The sequence below is a fragment of the Podarcis tiliguerta genome (assembly GCF_965153285.1).
Source record: "Podarcis tiliguerta genome assembly, chromosome: Z".
NCBI classification, from domain to species: Eukaryota; Metazoa; Chordata; class Lepidosauria; order Squamata; family Lacertidae; genus Podarcis; species Podarcis tiliguerta.
Genome location: NC_139553.1, coordinates 12,182,033 through 12,198,070, shown reverse-complemented (window position 1 = coordinate 12,198,070; position 16,038 = coordinate 12,182,033). Strand labels below are relative to the sequence as shown.

Here is a 16,038-nt window from a genome sequence, read left to right as displayed (position 1 = left end):
GTATAAATAATAAATTATTATTATTATTATTATTAAGTGTAGAGTAGTATGTATTTCTTCAATTAAGTTTTTAGTCCTTTCAAAGGTTTAAGAAGCAAGCTTCTAGCCCTTATGAATATATGTTTGAAAGTGTGTGACTAATATGGGATTTCAGTCTCTTGTATAGATTCTTTCTACTTTTCATAAGTAGCTCAAAGCAGAATGCACCAGGCAGAAACTGGTTGGCAATTTTTACATAAGTCACAGAATTCAGTGTTTTTGATTTTGTAGCATAGAGGCCATACTGCCCTGTCTTTTAATCTGCCAGTTTTCTCCTGTGGAAAGCTGATGAGGCTGTGAGAGGCTAAACAGTCAGTCACCCTTGACCTCAGAGGAGTGTCCCCCACACACCCATTAGCTTTTGTGGTTGAGCAAGTGGGGGGAAAGTCACCAACATCCCTTTTAGTCTATGCAGGGGCAGAAGAGTCTACTATGCCCCCTCCCTCTCCTGCACACGGAGCAAAGAACTGAACGCTCTAGTGCTCTTGGTTGATCAAAGGAGACAGGTTCTTCTTATCAGATATAGGTCCGTGTGTCAACAGCCTCTTTGTATGATTCAAAAGGGTTGGACTGTGGTTCATGCAGAGGGCAGAGTTTCAGTGGTGGCTGCTACTGCTACATGACCCTGCATGGTTGGATTACAGTTCCCATTTTCTCTGGCCACTGGCTGTGCTGGCTGCTGGGGCTGGTGGAAGTCCAGCGACATCTAGAGGGTCCCAGGTCCCCCCCGATTTCAAGTATTGAATTTAAATATGCTAATATTCAATTCATGTTTGAATTGATTACTTGGTTTTAAAACCCTATGGTTTTTTAAAAAAAAAATCCTGCTTCTTCCAAGCCTCCAACCAGAGTTTAACATTTATTAACATTCAACAGAATCGGATAAGGCAGAATGAAAACAGCAGGTTGGATCTAGTAGTTATTTCAACTTTTCTGCTGAAAAATCAACAGGAAAAGATACTCGTGACTTAAGTTCCATTGATTTCAACTAACTTAAGTCTAGACCTGACCCAACACATCTCTCCTCAAACAGGTTGAGGATCGCAAAGACAGCGACGATGAGAAATCTGACCGGAACAAACCATGGTGGAGGAAACGTTTTGTTTCGGCTATGCCCAGAGGTGTGGTTTTATATCTCACTTCTTAGATAAGTTATGTGTATAATGCCTTATTTCTTCTACTGTGCATTTTTCTAGTGGCAGTGCAGTTCCTGTGGCCACAACTCAGCTGTGGGTTGAAGACCAGTGTCCTAACATATCACCCTAAATAGGTAGCAAAAAATCAGGTTTGGTTATTTGTTCAAAAGCTGGACTTGGGCAAGTTTTCTTTTTAAAAAAATATAAAAAAACCCAACGATTTTCAGCAGTAATACCATAAGCATATCATAAAAACAAGAACAACAAATGGAGTACATATTATTGGCTTGTCGGTTACAAAAAGTAACAGGTACATGCATAGTAAGTTCCCTGATTAGTTAGCTGGGTGAGGTAGTCCTCTCCATCGACATACATGTGTTGTAGGGGGTTGCAATAACTGTGCTGACTTATTGATGTGAGCAATGTTTTTACTGCCTGGTTGACAGAGGCAAATAAGCAATTCCAAAAACCCAATGATATATTCAACTAAAGGAAGGGCATGCAAAACCTGAATATATTAAATGGCAATCATATTTTTCCAAATGGCACAGGGAGAGATACTTGTATATCTTAAACTGAAGTATATGAAATAAAATCCCACCATACTCAGTCTTCCTGCCCCGTAGATACCTGTAAATTATGTGTTACTTCTTATGCACCTACTAAATTCTGAAGGTTTTTTATAACATAATGGATATAGTCATTTTTTAAGCAATTTCTATTGTGCTGTAGAGATACTGGCAGTTGGCTTTTGTTGAAAGTTCCTTTTAGTTACAAAACAAAACAAAACAAAAAAACCTGATTGTCTTGCCCCGAAAACAGCTTGTTCGCTTCTTTGCCTGCTGATGCCTTGTTTCAGCTTCAAGTGTTGTTGCAGGAAGACTGGTGGGTTACTTTATATATATATATATGTACCTGTTTACCTATCACCTGGACTTGTGGCAATATCACTCAAAAGATGCCTAGAAGAAGCTCTCTCTAATGGGATTTTTGCACCTGTGGTATTTTAATTTTAATTTTATTTATTGAATTTATATACTGTCCTATACCCGGTGGTCTCTGGGCAGTTCACAGAATTTCTCTCCCTCTCACTTTTCAGATCCTTTCTCTCATTACCATGGGGTGAAATGTTTTTTGGGGATAATCTTGTGCAAACTGAGCTGTCATAGAAGTTCCTATTTCAAATTAAAATTCTTCTGCCTTCCGCCTTCCCCACATCCCCAGCTCCCATCCCATTTAGGAAAAAAGAGAAGCAGGATAAGGACAAAGAGGATTTTGTGCCTGATAGATACAACGCTCTTCAAGGTTAGTAGTTGCTGCTGAATTTTATAACATGGTTGACTTTAAATAAAGATCTCAAGGACTCTTAATCCTGGTCTAGGGATTCAGATAGGATTTACCTATGCAGTGGTGCCTCGCAAGACGAAATTAATTCGTTCTGCGAGTTTTTTCGTCTTGCGAAGCACCGCTGCGTATTGACGGTTTCTCATAGGAATGCATTGGCGGCTTAAAAAAAAGGCGCAAGACGTTCCGTCTTGCAAAGTAAGCCCATAAGGAAATCCGTCTTGCGAAGCAACTCAGAAAACGGAAAACTCTTTTGTCTTGCGAGTTTTTCATCTTCCGAGGCATTCGTCTGGCGAGGTACCACTGTACTTACTACATGAGAACACTCATTTTGGGGCCAGTCTGTATATGTGTGTGTTTTTGTGTTTCTCTGCACACAGATGGCTTGTATTAAACCAGGGGTGTGGAACCTGTGGCTGTCCAGATAACGTTGAACTGCAACTCACATCTTTCTTTTTATTTAGTGTTTATGTACCCCACTTTTCAACCAAAAAGGCTTCCAGAGCAGCCAACATACAATCAGCACAAGACAGTAGTCCCTACCTGCAGGCTTATAATCTAAAAATAAACACAAGGGGAAACTAATAAACAGGACACCACAGATAATATGAAGAGTTTTTAAGTGTGTGTTTGAACCAGAAAATGTTGTACTTTAGTTATTTCATTGCTATAACCATATTGAATGTCTGTAGCGGGAGTCTAAACCTTCTGAACCAGTTAAAAAAAAAGTTCTTTCCTCAAATCTGTGTTTTGGCATGTAAGTTTCACCATCCCACCCCTGTCGTCTTCCTCAAACTTATACTGTATACAACACCAATGTCTCATATCAAATGTAACTGGTCTGTAGAAAAGACTTTACAACTTGAAAAAAGAGAGAATGCACATACTTTTGTAAACCAAGACAATCTTTAATAAAAATAATTTTTTTAAAAAAACAAAAACCTGTGTTTCTGCAGCCATCTTTCCCACACATTTGATTTAATGGGGAAAGCAAAATGGCTGGGAGAAACCCCCAATGACAAATCTCTGTATTCTCACATTCAATCATGTCTGTAGTGGCTGCATGACTTCACCCACCACAGGATGCCTTTGGTATTTAGACTGCCTACTCGAGACCAACACCCACCCCTATGTTAATTCCTTGCTGCTTCTCCCCCCCCCTTTTTTTTTTACATTTTAGATGACTCTGGCCCTAGACTGAGCGCTCAGGCCCAGGCAGCGGAGGACATCCTGGACAAGTACAGGAATGCGATTAAGCGAACCAGCCCCAATGAGGGGGCTGTAGTGACCTATGACAATGCAGGTGAGAGTCTGTTCTTGCCCCCAGCCGTCATGGTTTTCAAGCAATGAGGGGAAGAGGGTGGCTGCTACCTGCTGATGATGTGAGAAGGCTAACTTTTCTATGCTCATTTGGTGGGCTGGGTTTAGATGCCATTGGAGATGGCGAGAGCATCCATGACTCTGTGCGGGACGACAACTTGCAGAACATATCCGCAGATGATCTTCCGGATTCTGCCAGCCAAGCAGCCCAGCCACAGGATTCGGCTTTCTCTTACAGGTAGCTTGACTCTGTGTGTGTGTGTGTGTGTGTGAGAGAGAGAGAGAGAGAGAGAGAGAGAGAGAGAGATGTTCACTGCAGTAGACAAAGGGACTTTGGGAAGAAGGCTAGATCCAAATACTGCCTAGGATTCTGTGTTTGGCGGAAATCCTCTGCCTCTAGTGTGGCGGTTAGAATGGTGGACCAGGACTCAGAGAAACACCAGTTTGAATCCTCCAACTCTGCCATGGCCGAGCCTTGGGGAACAGCGGCACACTCTCGCCCATACATATCCCACAGGGTGGTTGGGAGGATAAAATGGGAGGGTGAACCACGTACTCTACTCAAAGCAAAGGTGAGGTATAAATGTAGGAATATTAATAAATGAGCCCAAACACTAAGGCTGTTCGATGTATAGAGGCAGACACGGCGGGCATTTAGCTCTATGCTGAATAACATTCCCTGCTTTTGGAAGCTCTGCTTAGAAATTCTCCAGTGTGTAACTTGAGAGTGGAAACTGCCTACTGGTTTTCTATTCTCTTCCATCACTATGAAGGCAAGTGACTTGAATTGCTCTTTTGGGGGATGGGAGAGGCCCTGTGGCATCTATCCTCCTCTCCTGGTGTGTTCTTCCAGGGGATTTGGGGTTAGACCTTACAAAAATGGATTCCAACAAATGGCTCACAATACAGTGGTACCTCTGGTTACGAACGTAATTCGTTCCAGAGGTCCGTTCTTAACCTGAAATCGTTCTTAACTTGAGGAACCACTTTAGCTAATGGGGCCTCTCGCTGCTGCCATGTGATTTCTGTTCTCATCCTGAGGTAAAGTTCTTAACCCAAGGTACTACTTCCGGGTTTTTGGAGACTGTAACCCCTGAGGTACTACTTCCGGGTTAGCGGAGTCTGTAACCCAAAGTGTTTGTAACCTGAAGTACCACTGTATAAACTTCCTTCCTGTTGGAAAAGGGAGGAGAGCAGATTCGTATTAGACAATATGCATTTTCACATGAGGTGCTAGAGTCCACCACCACCTCTCTCTTTTTTTGGGAGCCACTGAAATAAAATATATTGCTTTTGGTGTTTATATGAAAATTCAAGGCAGAAATGAATATTTTCTCTCTCCCCCTCTGCCCCTTCCTCCCAGAGATGCAAAGAAGAAACTGCGGCTTGCCCTCTGTTCAGCAGATTCTGTAGCCTTCCCTATGTTGTCCCACTCAACGCGGAACGGCCTTCCGGATCATACGGACCCTGAAGGTAAAAGACCTCTTTTGACTTTCAGACTTCTAGTATAGCTACAACCACACTTAAAGCAAGAGGCACACTTGACACATGACACCACTCAGAAATATGTAAAATTGCTGGAAATTTTGAAGCAGGGACAGGGTGGTGTTGTCCCTGTCCCCACCGGAGGAAAAGTGGAAAATTTGAGAATTTATTCTGTTTATGGGATACCTTACCCACCCTTCATCATAAAGCCTCAGGGCATAAGTTATACAATGCTTACGGCTATATTTTAGTGTTAATCTCTTTACTGTGGTCAATGAACCAGTCTTCTCTAATGCTAGTCCTACTCGGAGTAGACTCATTGAAACAAAAGGGCATAACTTTTTTAAAAACAAATTTTTAATGCTTCTTAAATGAATACAGATACAATAACTATTAAACACTTATCCAGCAGTAAGGACATAACTAACATAAATCCTTTGACTTCAGCGTGTCTGCTCTGAGTAGGACTAACATTGGATATACAGTGGTGCCCCGCAAGACGAATGCCTCGCAAGACGAAAAACTCGCTAGACGAAAGAGTTTTCTGTTTTTTGAGTCGTTCCGCAAGACGAATTTCCCTATGGGCTTGCTTCGCAAGACGAAACATCTTGCGAGTTTGTTTCCTTTTTCTTAAAGCCGCTAAGCCATTAATAGCCTCTAAGCCGTTAATAGCCGCTAAGCCGCTAATGGGCTTGCTTCGCAAGACGAAAAAACGGCAAGACGAAGAGACTCGCGGAACGGATTAATTTCGTCTTGCGAGGCACCACTGTATAACTCATATCAAAGTCAAACTTATTTTACTTCTTTGACACACAGTTTGTCACTTAGAACAGGGGTTGGTAACATGAGTTTTCCATAGTGGGCCTTAAGGTATTACTGGACCAGATGTCCCACCAGCAACCATGACCAAGTCACCTGCTGGTAACTAGGCAGAGCATTCTTCTCCAACCTGGTGCCCCTCAGAAATTTTGGACTACAACTGCCATCAGCCCCAGCAAGCGTAATCAGTTGGGGATAATGGGAGTTTTAATCCAGAAACAGGTTGGGGAAGGCTGATATAGTGTGTTTGTGTGTGTTAGTGTGAAACGTAGACTAGGAAGAGTATGAGAGAAAGCAAAGTGTTGCCAAATATAGTCTATCTCTTGTGCCCCGGAAGATGGTAGGGAGGACAGCAGGGGGCGATCCCACAGGGCCACAACTCGGGGGGGGGGGGGTATTACCACAACTCTCCTTTACTCACTCTGTTTCCACTCCCCCTTTCCATTGAACAGACAATGAAATTGTATGCTTCCTAAAAGTCCAGCTAGCCGAAGCCATCAACCTTCAGGACAAGAACCTGATGGCTCAGATCCAGGAGACCATGCGTTGTGTTGGCCGCTTTGACAACAGGACCTGCCGCAAGCTGCTGGCCTCAATTGCTGAGGATTACAGGTAAATCCCTTACCTTCCATAAGAACACAAGAAGAACCCTGCTGGATCAGGCCCATCTAATACAGCAGTGGCTAGTCAGATGCCCCCAGGAAGTCAACAAGGGCAGCATTTTGTCTGCATCTCGCTCATATAAATTTGGGAGTAGAATTAGGCTGTCACTTCTCATGGGGCAGGTGCTTTGAAGCCACCCTAAACAGCTTGGAGCACCTCCCCCAAACTTGCACTTTCCAGATGTCATTGAGTTGTACAACTCTTTTCTCCCCACCCACCCCCAAATCCCAGGAAAAGGGCTCCCTATATTGCCTACCTGACACAGTGCCGCCAGGGTCTACAGACCACCCAGGCCCATCTGGAAAGGCTGTTGCAGAGAGTCCTGCGAGACAAAGAAGTGGCAAACCGATACTTCACCACAGTGTGTGTGCGGCTGTTGCTGGAGAGCAAAGAGTCAAAGATAAGGGCATTCATTCAAGGTAAGCCACTCCTGGCATTGTGCACAAGAGATGAAGTGGGATGTATGCAGTGTAGGGCCAGGCACACTTTGGTTCAAAGATTTACTGGGTGACGTTGGGCCATTGGCTGTACCCTAGTGAATGGCCCAAGACATATTAAGATAAAAGGGGTGAGGGGAAGACTCATAATTGGAGTTTTAGTCTGCCATTGGGGAAACCTTGGCTGCAGTTGGTTGAGCTGCTGTGATCTCACAGAAGGGGCTTCTAGTCCCACTCTGTGACATCAAGCCACTTGACGTTCTAAGGTAGGCAGAGAAGGCAGGAACCAGTCATGGAATTGGAAGCAGCAGGCCCATGTGGTATGTATTGCTGGTCTTGGTTCTTCTGCAGATCAGATCCAGTTAAACATTTCTCCCTTGGAAGTGCTCTTGGCCAGCTCACCTTTGCAACGGGTGCAGGTTCTTTGCATAGGGAATAGTAGTGCACATGTTATGGCTTTCCTGGATAACACATGGGGATTGTAATTTTGGAGCAGCTTCTAATTCCTATATTGTGTGTGAGGAGAGAGGGTGTGCTTCTCCCTCCCCAGTCCTGTGATTTCCTCCCTTGTGCTTTGTTGCCAAAGACTTCCAGAAGCTGACTGCAGCGGATGATAAAACTGCCCAGGTTGAGGACTTCCTCCAGTTTCTCTACGGTGTAATGGCCCAGGATGTCATCTGGCAGAACGCCAGCGAGGAGCAGCTCCAGGATGCCCAGCTGGCAATTGAGCGCAGCGTCATGAACCGCATCTTCAAACTGGCCTTCTACCCTAACCAGGATGGAGATATCCTGCGTGACCAGTGAGTGGGATGTGGCTGGTTTTCTTCAGGCTTGAGCAATAATGGCAGCAGAGGGCAAGCCACAGCCACCTTTCCTTGTGTGCTTCCTCTACTTCTGTGCAGGCCCAAGTTTCCTTCTGGTTGTAGCTTTTTCAAATACCCTAATTCTGTTCCATTCTGGTGCATTGCTTCCTTTGCAAGAAATGAGTGTTCAGTTTTTACATTTGTTCTGAACTCGGGGATTTTGCTAGGGCTTTCATTTGCCAGCCTGAGGGCCACATTTAGTCTGGGAAACCTTTCCGAGGCTGCATGCAAATGGTGGGTGGAGCAAGTGGGCAGAACAATAGGTGTAAATCCTACCTTTGTACAATAGATCCTTTTTTAGTTACCCATTTTAGAGGCATTATCAGAGTTCAAGGACACATTTCAGTCAGGCAAAACCACTCAGGGGGTGAGTGGAGGGTGTGGCTTGGGAAGAAGGGGTGTGGCTTGGGAAGAGTTCCAAGGGGCAGATTAAGAGGCCTGAAGGGTTGCACTGGGCCCTCAAGCCTGAGGTTCCCCACCCCTTCTGTATTGGGCCCAATCTACCTCTCTCCCCCCCCCCCCCTGTATATATAGCCTGTCCTTAGAGGCAACAAGAGAGAAAATGAGGGCTTGAGATTCTGGAAAAGTGGCAGCCTTGCCAATGCTTGGTCTCTTCTGTGCCAAAATAAGACAGGATAAACATGGATATTCTGATCTGTCTCTGAAGCTAGCTGATTGGTTTTTTAATTGCAAGTTCTTGCGTCCTTCTTCAGTAACCTGAAAATGTTACTTTCACTGAGGCATTATATTTAAATACAATTAGTCGCTTAAGCCATACAAGTTATTGGGTTGACAGCCCAGACTCCTTTGTAGGACAGATTTTTGTAAGGGGTGCTGCTGCAAGGAACTGAAGGTTGCGTAAGGAAGCCCCCTGTTACCTAACGGTGCTCGCTATGCAGAATCCCAGATTGTGCCATCTATATTACTTAAATTGTTTGGTTCTCCCCCCTCCCCCCTTTGTTTCTAGGCTTCTTTACGATCACATACAGAGGTTATCTAAAGTAGTGACTGCGAACCATAAAGCACTCCAGATTCCTGAGGTAAGTCCTTGGTGGTGCCTGGCACCTGAGAGTAAGACTTTGTCTGAACTATACCACTTGTGACTGAAGATGGCAGTTCATGATGTGGACTGCCACTGTAGTATGGGGGTGGGGGGTTTAATTTTGCACGCACGCACACCCACCCACCCACCCACCCACACAGCCAGTTTGGATATGCTGGAGTTGGGAGAAGGAAGAACTTTTCTCCCTAAACATTCAGATTGTGTGGAAGTGATTCTCCTGTATGGTTGAAAGTTTGGCATGTGGCTGTAGCTCAATGGCAGAGCATCTGCTTTGCATTCAGAAGGTCCCAGGTTCAATGCTTAGCATCTCCAGGAAGGGCTGAGAGAGACTTCTTGTCTGAAGCACTAGAGAGATACTGCTGCCAGTCAGTGTAGACAGTACTAAGCTAGAGGCCATGCTGGGCTTGGGGATCAGATTAGGCTGAAAAGCACCCAATAACTCAGTCTTAGTTCTGACTGAATTGGTAAGTACAAGACAGGGTTTGCATCACTTAATATTTGCTGGTACAAGTTTTTCTCCTCGCCACAGTGAGGTCTGGACGTAGTAGTAACCATCCTGTGGCTCTAGCTTTTCTAAGTGCATCCAGTCCTTTTAGGCTCAATGGATAAGTAGTCCCAACAAGTCCATATGTCCCATTCTTATTTGGTAGCATGTGGGAGCTTCCTTGCCTTTTGTGTGGTGGCTCCCTACAAATCTTCATTGTTTTGTACCAAAAAACCAAAAAGATCAGTGGTTAGAATCAGTGCATTTTTGAAAGTTTCAGTCTGCCATCTTGATTCAAAATGGGGCTCTGGTTGTTTCCAACCGTGGGTGAACACTTGCTCCTGGATCTCAGGAATGATCATGCAGAATTTGTTTACGATCCAAATACAAAGCAAGCAGGAAATTTTTCAAAATACGTACTAGGTGCTAGTTATAATATCGCATAACATTTGCGTAGAGGTCTCAAGCATTCAGAGCACATCACACGCAGGTTCTAGTTGTAATATTTCCAGCAACCCAGTAAGATAAGTCAGTGTTAGTATTTCCCAAATTGCAGACCGAGGCTCCAAGGGAGAGCGAGTGTGCCTTGTTTGAAGCCTCCTACTGAGTTCACAGCCGAGGTGAGATTTGAACTGGGGATACTCTGATTCATAGCTTGGCCTTTTAACCATTATGCTACACCAATCACAGGTATTTTAATAAGCTTGCATGTTTACCATGTGCAGTATATGTACACATTGCTGGATGCAAGGGGTTAATCGTGTTTGTATGTAGACATTTTCTCACCCTCCCTTTTCTAAACACTGTACTGTATTGGGCTAGAAGCAAGTCTTCTCCTTTCCTTGCAGGTCTACCTCCGCGAAGCACCATGGCCATCAGCACAGTCTGAGATCCGCACCATCAGCGCCTACAAGACCCCCCGGGACAAGCTGCAGTGTGTCTTGCGGATGTGCTCCACAATCATGAACCTGCTGAGCCTGGCAAACGAAGATTCTGTTCCTGGGGCAGACGACTTTGTCCCTGTTCTCGTCTTTGTTCTCATAAAGGTAAGGGTGATGTCCCCACACAAGAGCCTTGGGCCTCTCTCGCTCATAAAACAACTCAGACTGCAGACCGCTTTTTAGTATTTCCCTACATGAAACATTCTCTGCAGGTGTCGTAATTTTTTAAAAGTGAACCAGCCTGGTTCCTGCCTGCTCTGCTCTTTGTTTGCACTTGGGAGTATTCAAGAGACATGGCTGCGAGTAACACAGTCCATTCTCCTGCCCCTCTCTCCCATCTGCCATTTTGATGCTCCTGTGGGCTAGGCTTCAAGCCTGTGACAAAAAGGGACACTTGTTCTCCCAACTGCAAGGTGCAGGTCTGTGCACAAGATAGATGGCTTTCCACACCCAAGAACCATACACAGGTCATGGGAGCTATTGGGTGCTCCTTAGAAGAAAATATCTAGCAGGTATGGAGCAGGATATACTGTTTTGGGCTAGTCTCCAGTCCAGTCCAGATGGCTATAATAATAGAATTGTATTTTTGGAAGGGACTCTCAAGAGTCATCTAGTCCAACCCTCTGCAATGCAGGAATCTCGACTTTTAAAGCTACCCCCCAAAAAACCTTACAATTCCCAGCGCAAACTATTGTTCCTGTTATTCTTGGTTGTGGAAGATGCTTTACATCAGGCACCCCCAAACTTTGCCGTCCAGCTGTTTTGGGACTACAACTCCCATCATCCCTAGCTAACAGGACCAGTGGTCAGGGATGATGGGAACTGTAGTTCCAAAACAGCTGGAGGGCCGAGTTTGGGGAGCCTGCTTTACATGTATGCTGTGCCTTACCTGCTTCTGGCTGGTTCAACTGCTGTGGCAGCTGTTATCCAGTGGCTGGACCAGGCCTTGGGAGGGGTGTGTGTGTGTCATTGGTGAAAAGAGTCTCCAACAAGCACAGTGCCTCCACCTGCTGCTTCACTTAATCCTGCCTTGGCAGGGGCCACAAACTGGCGTGTATGGCTTACGGTCCTTTGACTTCTTCCACGCCAGAGGTGTGACTCCTCTGTACCCTTTTCTCATGAGAGGGTTCAATTAGGGGGTGTTCAGTGTCTTTCTCTGGAAGGCTCTGCCCCTCCTGCGCTGCGGGTTTGTGGTCCGTCTCCATCCTTTGGCTCTGAGCTAAACCCCGACAAACCATATCTCTTTCTCTTTCTAAGAGGGAGAGAGAAGGGGTGCAGGGGGGCGGTGATCAGCCCTTTCAGTGCCCCTTCTTTCCCCTTTGGCCAACATTATCTTCTGGGAGAGAGGGACACAGTTCCTCCCTCCCTCCTAGCATATCCTACCCTACATATTATTTTTTTGAGTGGTGGGGAAGAAATGAGATTATAATCTAGGTTGCAAGAAAAATAAAATTGGAGGTGGAGGAGGGAGCGATTTGGGGTGGGGAATCTTCCTGCATTTTGAGGGGGAGGGTGTACCCTAGCTACTGCCTCCTCCCTGTAGTAGGGTGGTTGGAAGGGGGCTAAATGCCTCAGCCCCTTAAGGTATCCTTGTTCATGGGGACCCCACCCCGATCCTTCCGGCCACCTGCACTTTGCTGCTGCTGCCAAGGAACCAAGTGCCACCATCTTCCTCCTCAGAAGGCAGGTACCTTCCCCATTACTTCTTCAGATGTATCTGCAGAGTTCTGTTGTATTTGCAAATGGTATTTTTGCCTGCTTTCCAAGCTGTTATAAAGGGGGGGGGGGGCTGGCATGGTGCCCTCAATATGTTGTTGGACTTGAGCTCCCATCATATGATGATGATTAACTGCTTGATGCCAAAATAGGCTTCTAAGCAGCTTACAAGAATAAAAACCCATTGCACGAGCGTTAAAATATAAATACTCTTACTTAAAATATGCAACAAAACAATACTATTAGAACAACACAGTAATTAAAACAGGAGTCTCAGTTTGAGACAGCAAAGGAATTGCCTGTGTAAACAGGTGTGCCTTCAAAAGCAGACGGGATGCCCATGCAGATGGGGACCTCTCATATTTCAGCCGGGTGGGCATTCCATAACATAGGCACCATGGTGGGGAAAAAATTATGCTGGCTAGGGCTGATAGGAGTTGGAGTCCAATGACCTCTGGAGACAACAGGCCTTCCAACCGTGACATACATCTCCTCCTCTCTGCAGGCCAATCCGCCCTGCTTGTTGTCCACTGTCCAGTACATCAGCAGTTTCTACGCCAACTGTTTAACTGGAGAAGAATCCTACTGGTGGATGCAGTTCACAGCGGCAGTTGAGTTCATTAAAACGATAGACGAGCGCAAGTAAACCCAGCCCAGCCAGCATCTCTGCTGAGAACCAAATGGCTCACAGAGGAGGACCTTTATGAATGTATGACGCCTGGTCTCTGCCCATCAGGCTGCAGGAAAACAAAGAGAGAAGACCTCCATGTGTAAATACTGTAAAGGAGTTCCAAGCATTTTCAAACAAACCTTTACTAATTGGACTAATTCCAGCAGGGTGGTTTGAGGTATTACTTTGGTTGTGTGTGCTTCCTTTTCTTTTTGAATCCTCTTTCCCATAGAAACTAGCACTGTGTCAAATCATAATAAAAATAAAAGGGACCACTTGTTAAAGTATCCTGGAATCTCCAGGCATTTTTTCTGCTGCCACGACCTCCATGTCAAAAAAACCTTTTCCTTAACAGTTTAGTTAGAACTTTTTAAAAGCTTGGTGAGTGGAGAGAATAAAGGTAAGCACTTTCTAATGATTTTTATTTACAAGAATTCATTTGTCTTGTTGAGGTGGAATGCACCAGTCACAGAGGAGCTTTTGCAGCAAGTGAAGGGGTCAAACTTGAATCATGAAAGAGCAATGTATTTATTAAATTGTAAATGCTCACCAAATGGTATACTAAAACTGGAAGATATTCATATGGCCTTTATCATAATTAGCACATTCTTCCTAATTTTGGACAGGGCATTAGAGTTATTCATCTGTTGCACAAAAGAGGTGATGTTTAAGGGTTTATAGGGGGAAGCGGGATTGCTTGAAGAGAATTTAAAAATATAAGCGAAAGAAAGAAACATCAATAACCTTACGTTTGTTTTGTTTTTGTTTTCCTTCGGAAATACTGTGTATACTGTACAAACCCGAAATGGAACTTTCCCCCTATGAAACCAGAATCTGTAATATATATTTTGATTATTCGTATTAAAAGCATACATCAAGCATTTGGGTGAAAATCTTTTGTGTCTTTTGGCTTGTCATTCTCTTTGCTGTTTGTATTTTTAAACTGGGTGTCTCTAGGATAACACTCTTTTTTCAATAAGAAAAACAAATATACAGTGGTGCCCCACAAGACGAATGCCTTGCAAGACGGAAAACCCGCTAGATGAAAGGGTTTTCTGTTTTGGAGGTGCTTCGCAAAACGAATTTGCTATGGGCTTGCTTCGCAAGACGAAAATGTCTTGTGAGTTCTGCAGGGTTTTTTCCCCTCCCCCCCTTTCCCCCCAGCCCCTAAGCTGCTTAACAGCTGTTAGCTAAGCCGCTTGACAGCTGATGGCTAAGCCGCCTAACAGATGATCTAAGCCGCTTATCAGCTGATCTAAGCCGCTAATAGCCTTTTAGCAGCTAATCCGCTAATCCCTTAAACCTCTAATAGCCGCTAAACCGCTAATAGCGCGAATCCGCTAATGGGCTTGCTTCGCAAGACGAAAAAAACCGCAAGACGAAGAGACTGGCGGAACGGATTCTTTTCGTCTTGCGAGGCACCACTGTATAGGGGCTTATTATACAAATTATGGGGCTGCTTTTGTGTGTGTGTAAAAGCAGTTGGTAGAGGACTAGGCATAGTCTCTGGCTATCTTGGAGATGTGGGGTGGGGGGAAGCAGAGAATAAAATGGGGAATTGGGGTTGGGGGGAGGTGGAATGGAGTATCCAGGATGAAGGCCAGGCTGGCTGGCTGGCTCCCTGTACAACAGGACTCCACAGACCATTTATTATTTATATAGTGCTATCTTTCTACAATGACAGGGCGTGTCCCCGTCCCAAGGAGCTTACAATTTAAACATAGATACAAAGGGATATAAGAGAGGAAGTGTTCCTAATCAGAGAGAAAAATAAGTAACTCTCTGTGTTTTGCTTGTACATTAAAGGTAAAGGTAAAGGTAAAGGTACCCCTGCCCGTACGGGCCAGTCTTGACAGACTCTAGGGCTGTGCGCCCATCTCACTCAAAGAGGCCGGGGGCCAGCGCTGTCCGAAGACACTTCCAGGTCACGTGGCCAGCGTGACATCGCTGCTCTGGCGAGCCAGAGCCGCACACGGAAACGCCGTTTACCTTCCCGCTAGTAAGCGGTCCCTATTTATCTACTTGCACCCAGGGGTGCTTTCGAACTGCTAGGTTGGCAGGCGCTGGGACCGAACAGCGGGAGCGCACCCCGCCACGGGGATTCGAACCGCCGACCTTTCGATCGGCAAGCCCTAGGCACTGAGGCTTTTACCCACAGCGCCACCCGCGTCCCTGCTTGTACATTACATAATTATAAATGGACTATGATAACCCCACCCTTCCCCAGTGTAAGCTTCATAGAATCATAGAGTCTATATGACATCCTTTTATATATTTGAACATGGCTATCATATCACCCCTTAACCTCCTCTTCTCCAGGCTAAACATGCCCAGCTCCCTTAGCCGTTCCTCATAAGCCTGGGGAGCCTGTGATTTTCCAGATGTTAGGACTCCCAACTCCCATTGGCCCCAGGCAAGGATGGCCAAGGATGGGTCAACTAAGGATGATGGGAGTCAAGAGTCTAGCAACAGCTGGAGGGTCACAAGCGAACATGCAAACAGGCCCCAGAGTTTACAGCTGTGTTTTCTTTGACATAGCAAGCTCAGCTCGGACCCTGCCTTTGGCACTCTCACCACGACACTTCTGCCTGTGGGTTTGATCAAACTTGTTGCTGCGCATGTTGGGGGAAAGGGCTAAAGTGTTGTTTTCCTTTTGAGTTTTACAAGTTAAAATGTGATGGATTGTACAATCAAGGGGTTGTCTCTCAGTGGTAGAGTATCCATTTTGCACGCAGGAGCTCCCAGGTTCAAACCCCAATGGCATCCAGGTAGGGCTGGAGAGACTCCTGCCTCCAAAACAGTATGGTTGCTTCCAGTCAGTGTAGGCAATACTGAGCTAGATGGACCGAAGGGATTCTCAGTTTCATGTATACTGAGTAGCAGCACCTGTCCAGGCTTTCAAGCAGAGGTCTTTGTCATTATCTGACTCCCCCTTTCTCTTTTTGGACAGTATAGGAGAGGGTTGACGAACCTGCTGCTCTTCCAATGCTGTTTGACTCCCAACTCCCATCATCCCTGATCCTTAGCCATACCAACTGGGACTGATGGGAGTTGGCAT

The 16,038-nt window shown here is 45.3% G+C and overlaps 1 protein-coding gene across 20 annotated transcripts in view; it reads left to right on the top strand.

The window, feature by feature from the left end:
- GAPVD1 (GTPase activating protein and VPS9 domains 1) overlaps positions 1–13,861 on the top strand; it is a 51,792-nt gene extending 37,931 nt beyond the window's left edge. For 17 of the 20 annotated variants that reach the window (XR_014507186.1, XR_014507188.1, XR_014507189.1 and 14 more), the window contains 11 exons: positions 1,073–1,160; positions 2,400–2,480; positions 3,700–3,822; positions 3,948–4,077; positions 5,203–5,312; positions 6,596–6,755; positions 7,038–7,225; positions 7,830–8,043; positions 9,074–9,146; positions 10,502–10,699; positions 12,816–13,861. Coding sequence is in view for 14 of the 20 variants with exons in the window: in XM_083423382.1 (XP_083279508.1) it covers positions 1,073–1,160; positions 2,400–2,480; positions 3,700–3,822; positions 3,948–4,077; positions 5,203–5,312; positions 6,596–6,755; positions 7,038–7,225; positions 7,830–8,043; positions 9,074–9,146; positions 10,502–10,699; positions 12,816–12,956 (1,506 nt within the window). In the remaining 6 variants the exon portion in view is untranslated. Of the gene's footprint in view, positions 1–1,072; positions 1,161–2,399; positions 2,481–3,699; positions 3,823–3,947; positions 4,900–4,937; positions 5,313–6,595; positions 6,756–7,037; positions 7,226–7,829; positions 8,044–9,073; positions 9,147–10,501; positions 10,700–12,815 lie in introns of those variants that run through there. The other 3 variants (XR_014507185.1, XR_014507187.1, XR_014507190.1) reach the window with 2 other exon arrangements.
- The last annotated feature ends 2,177 nt before the right edge of the window (positions 13,862–16,038 follow it).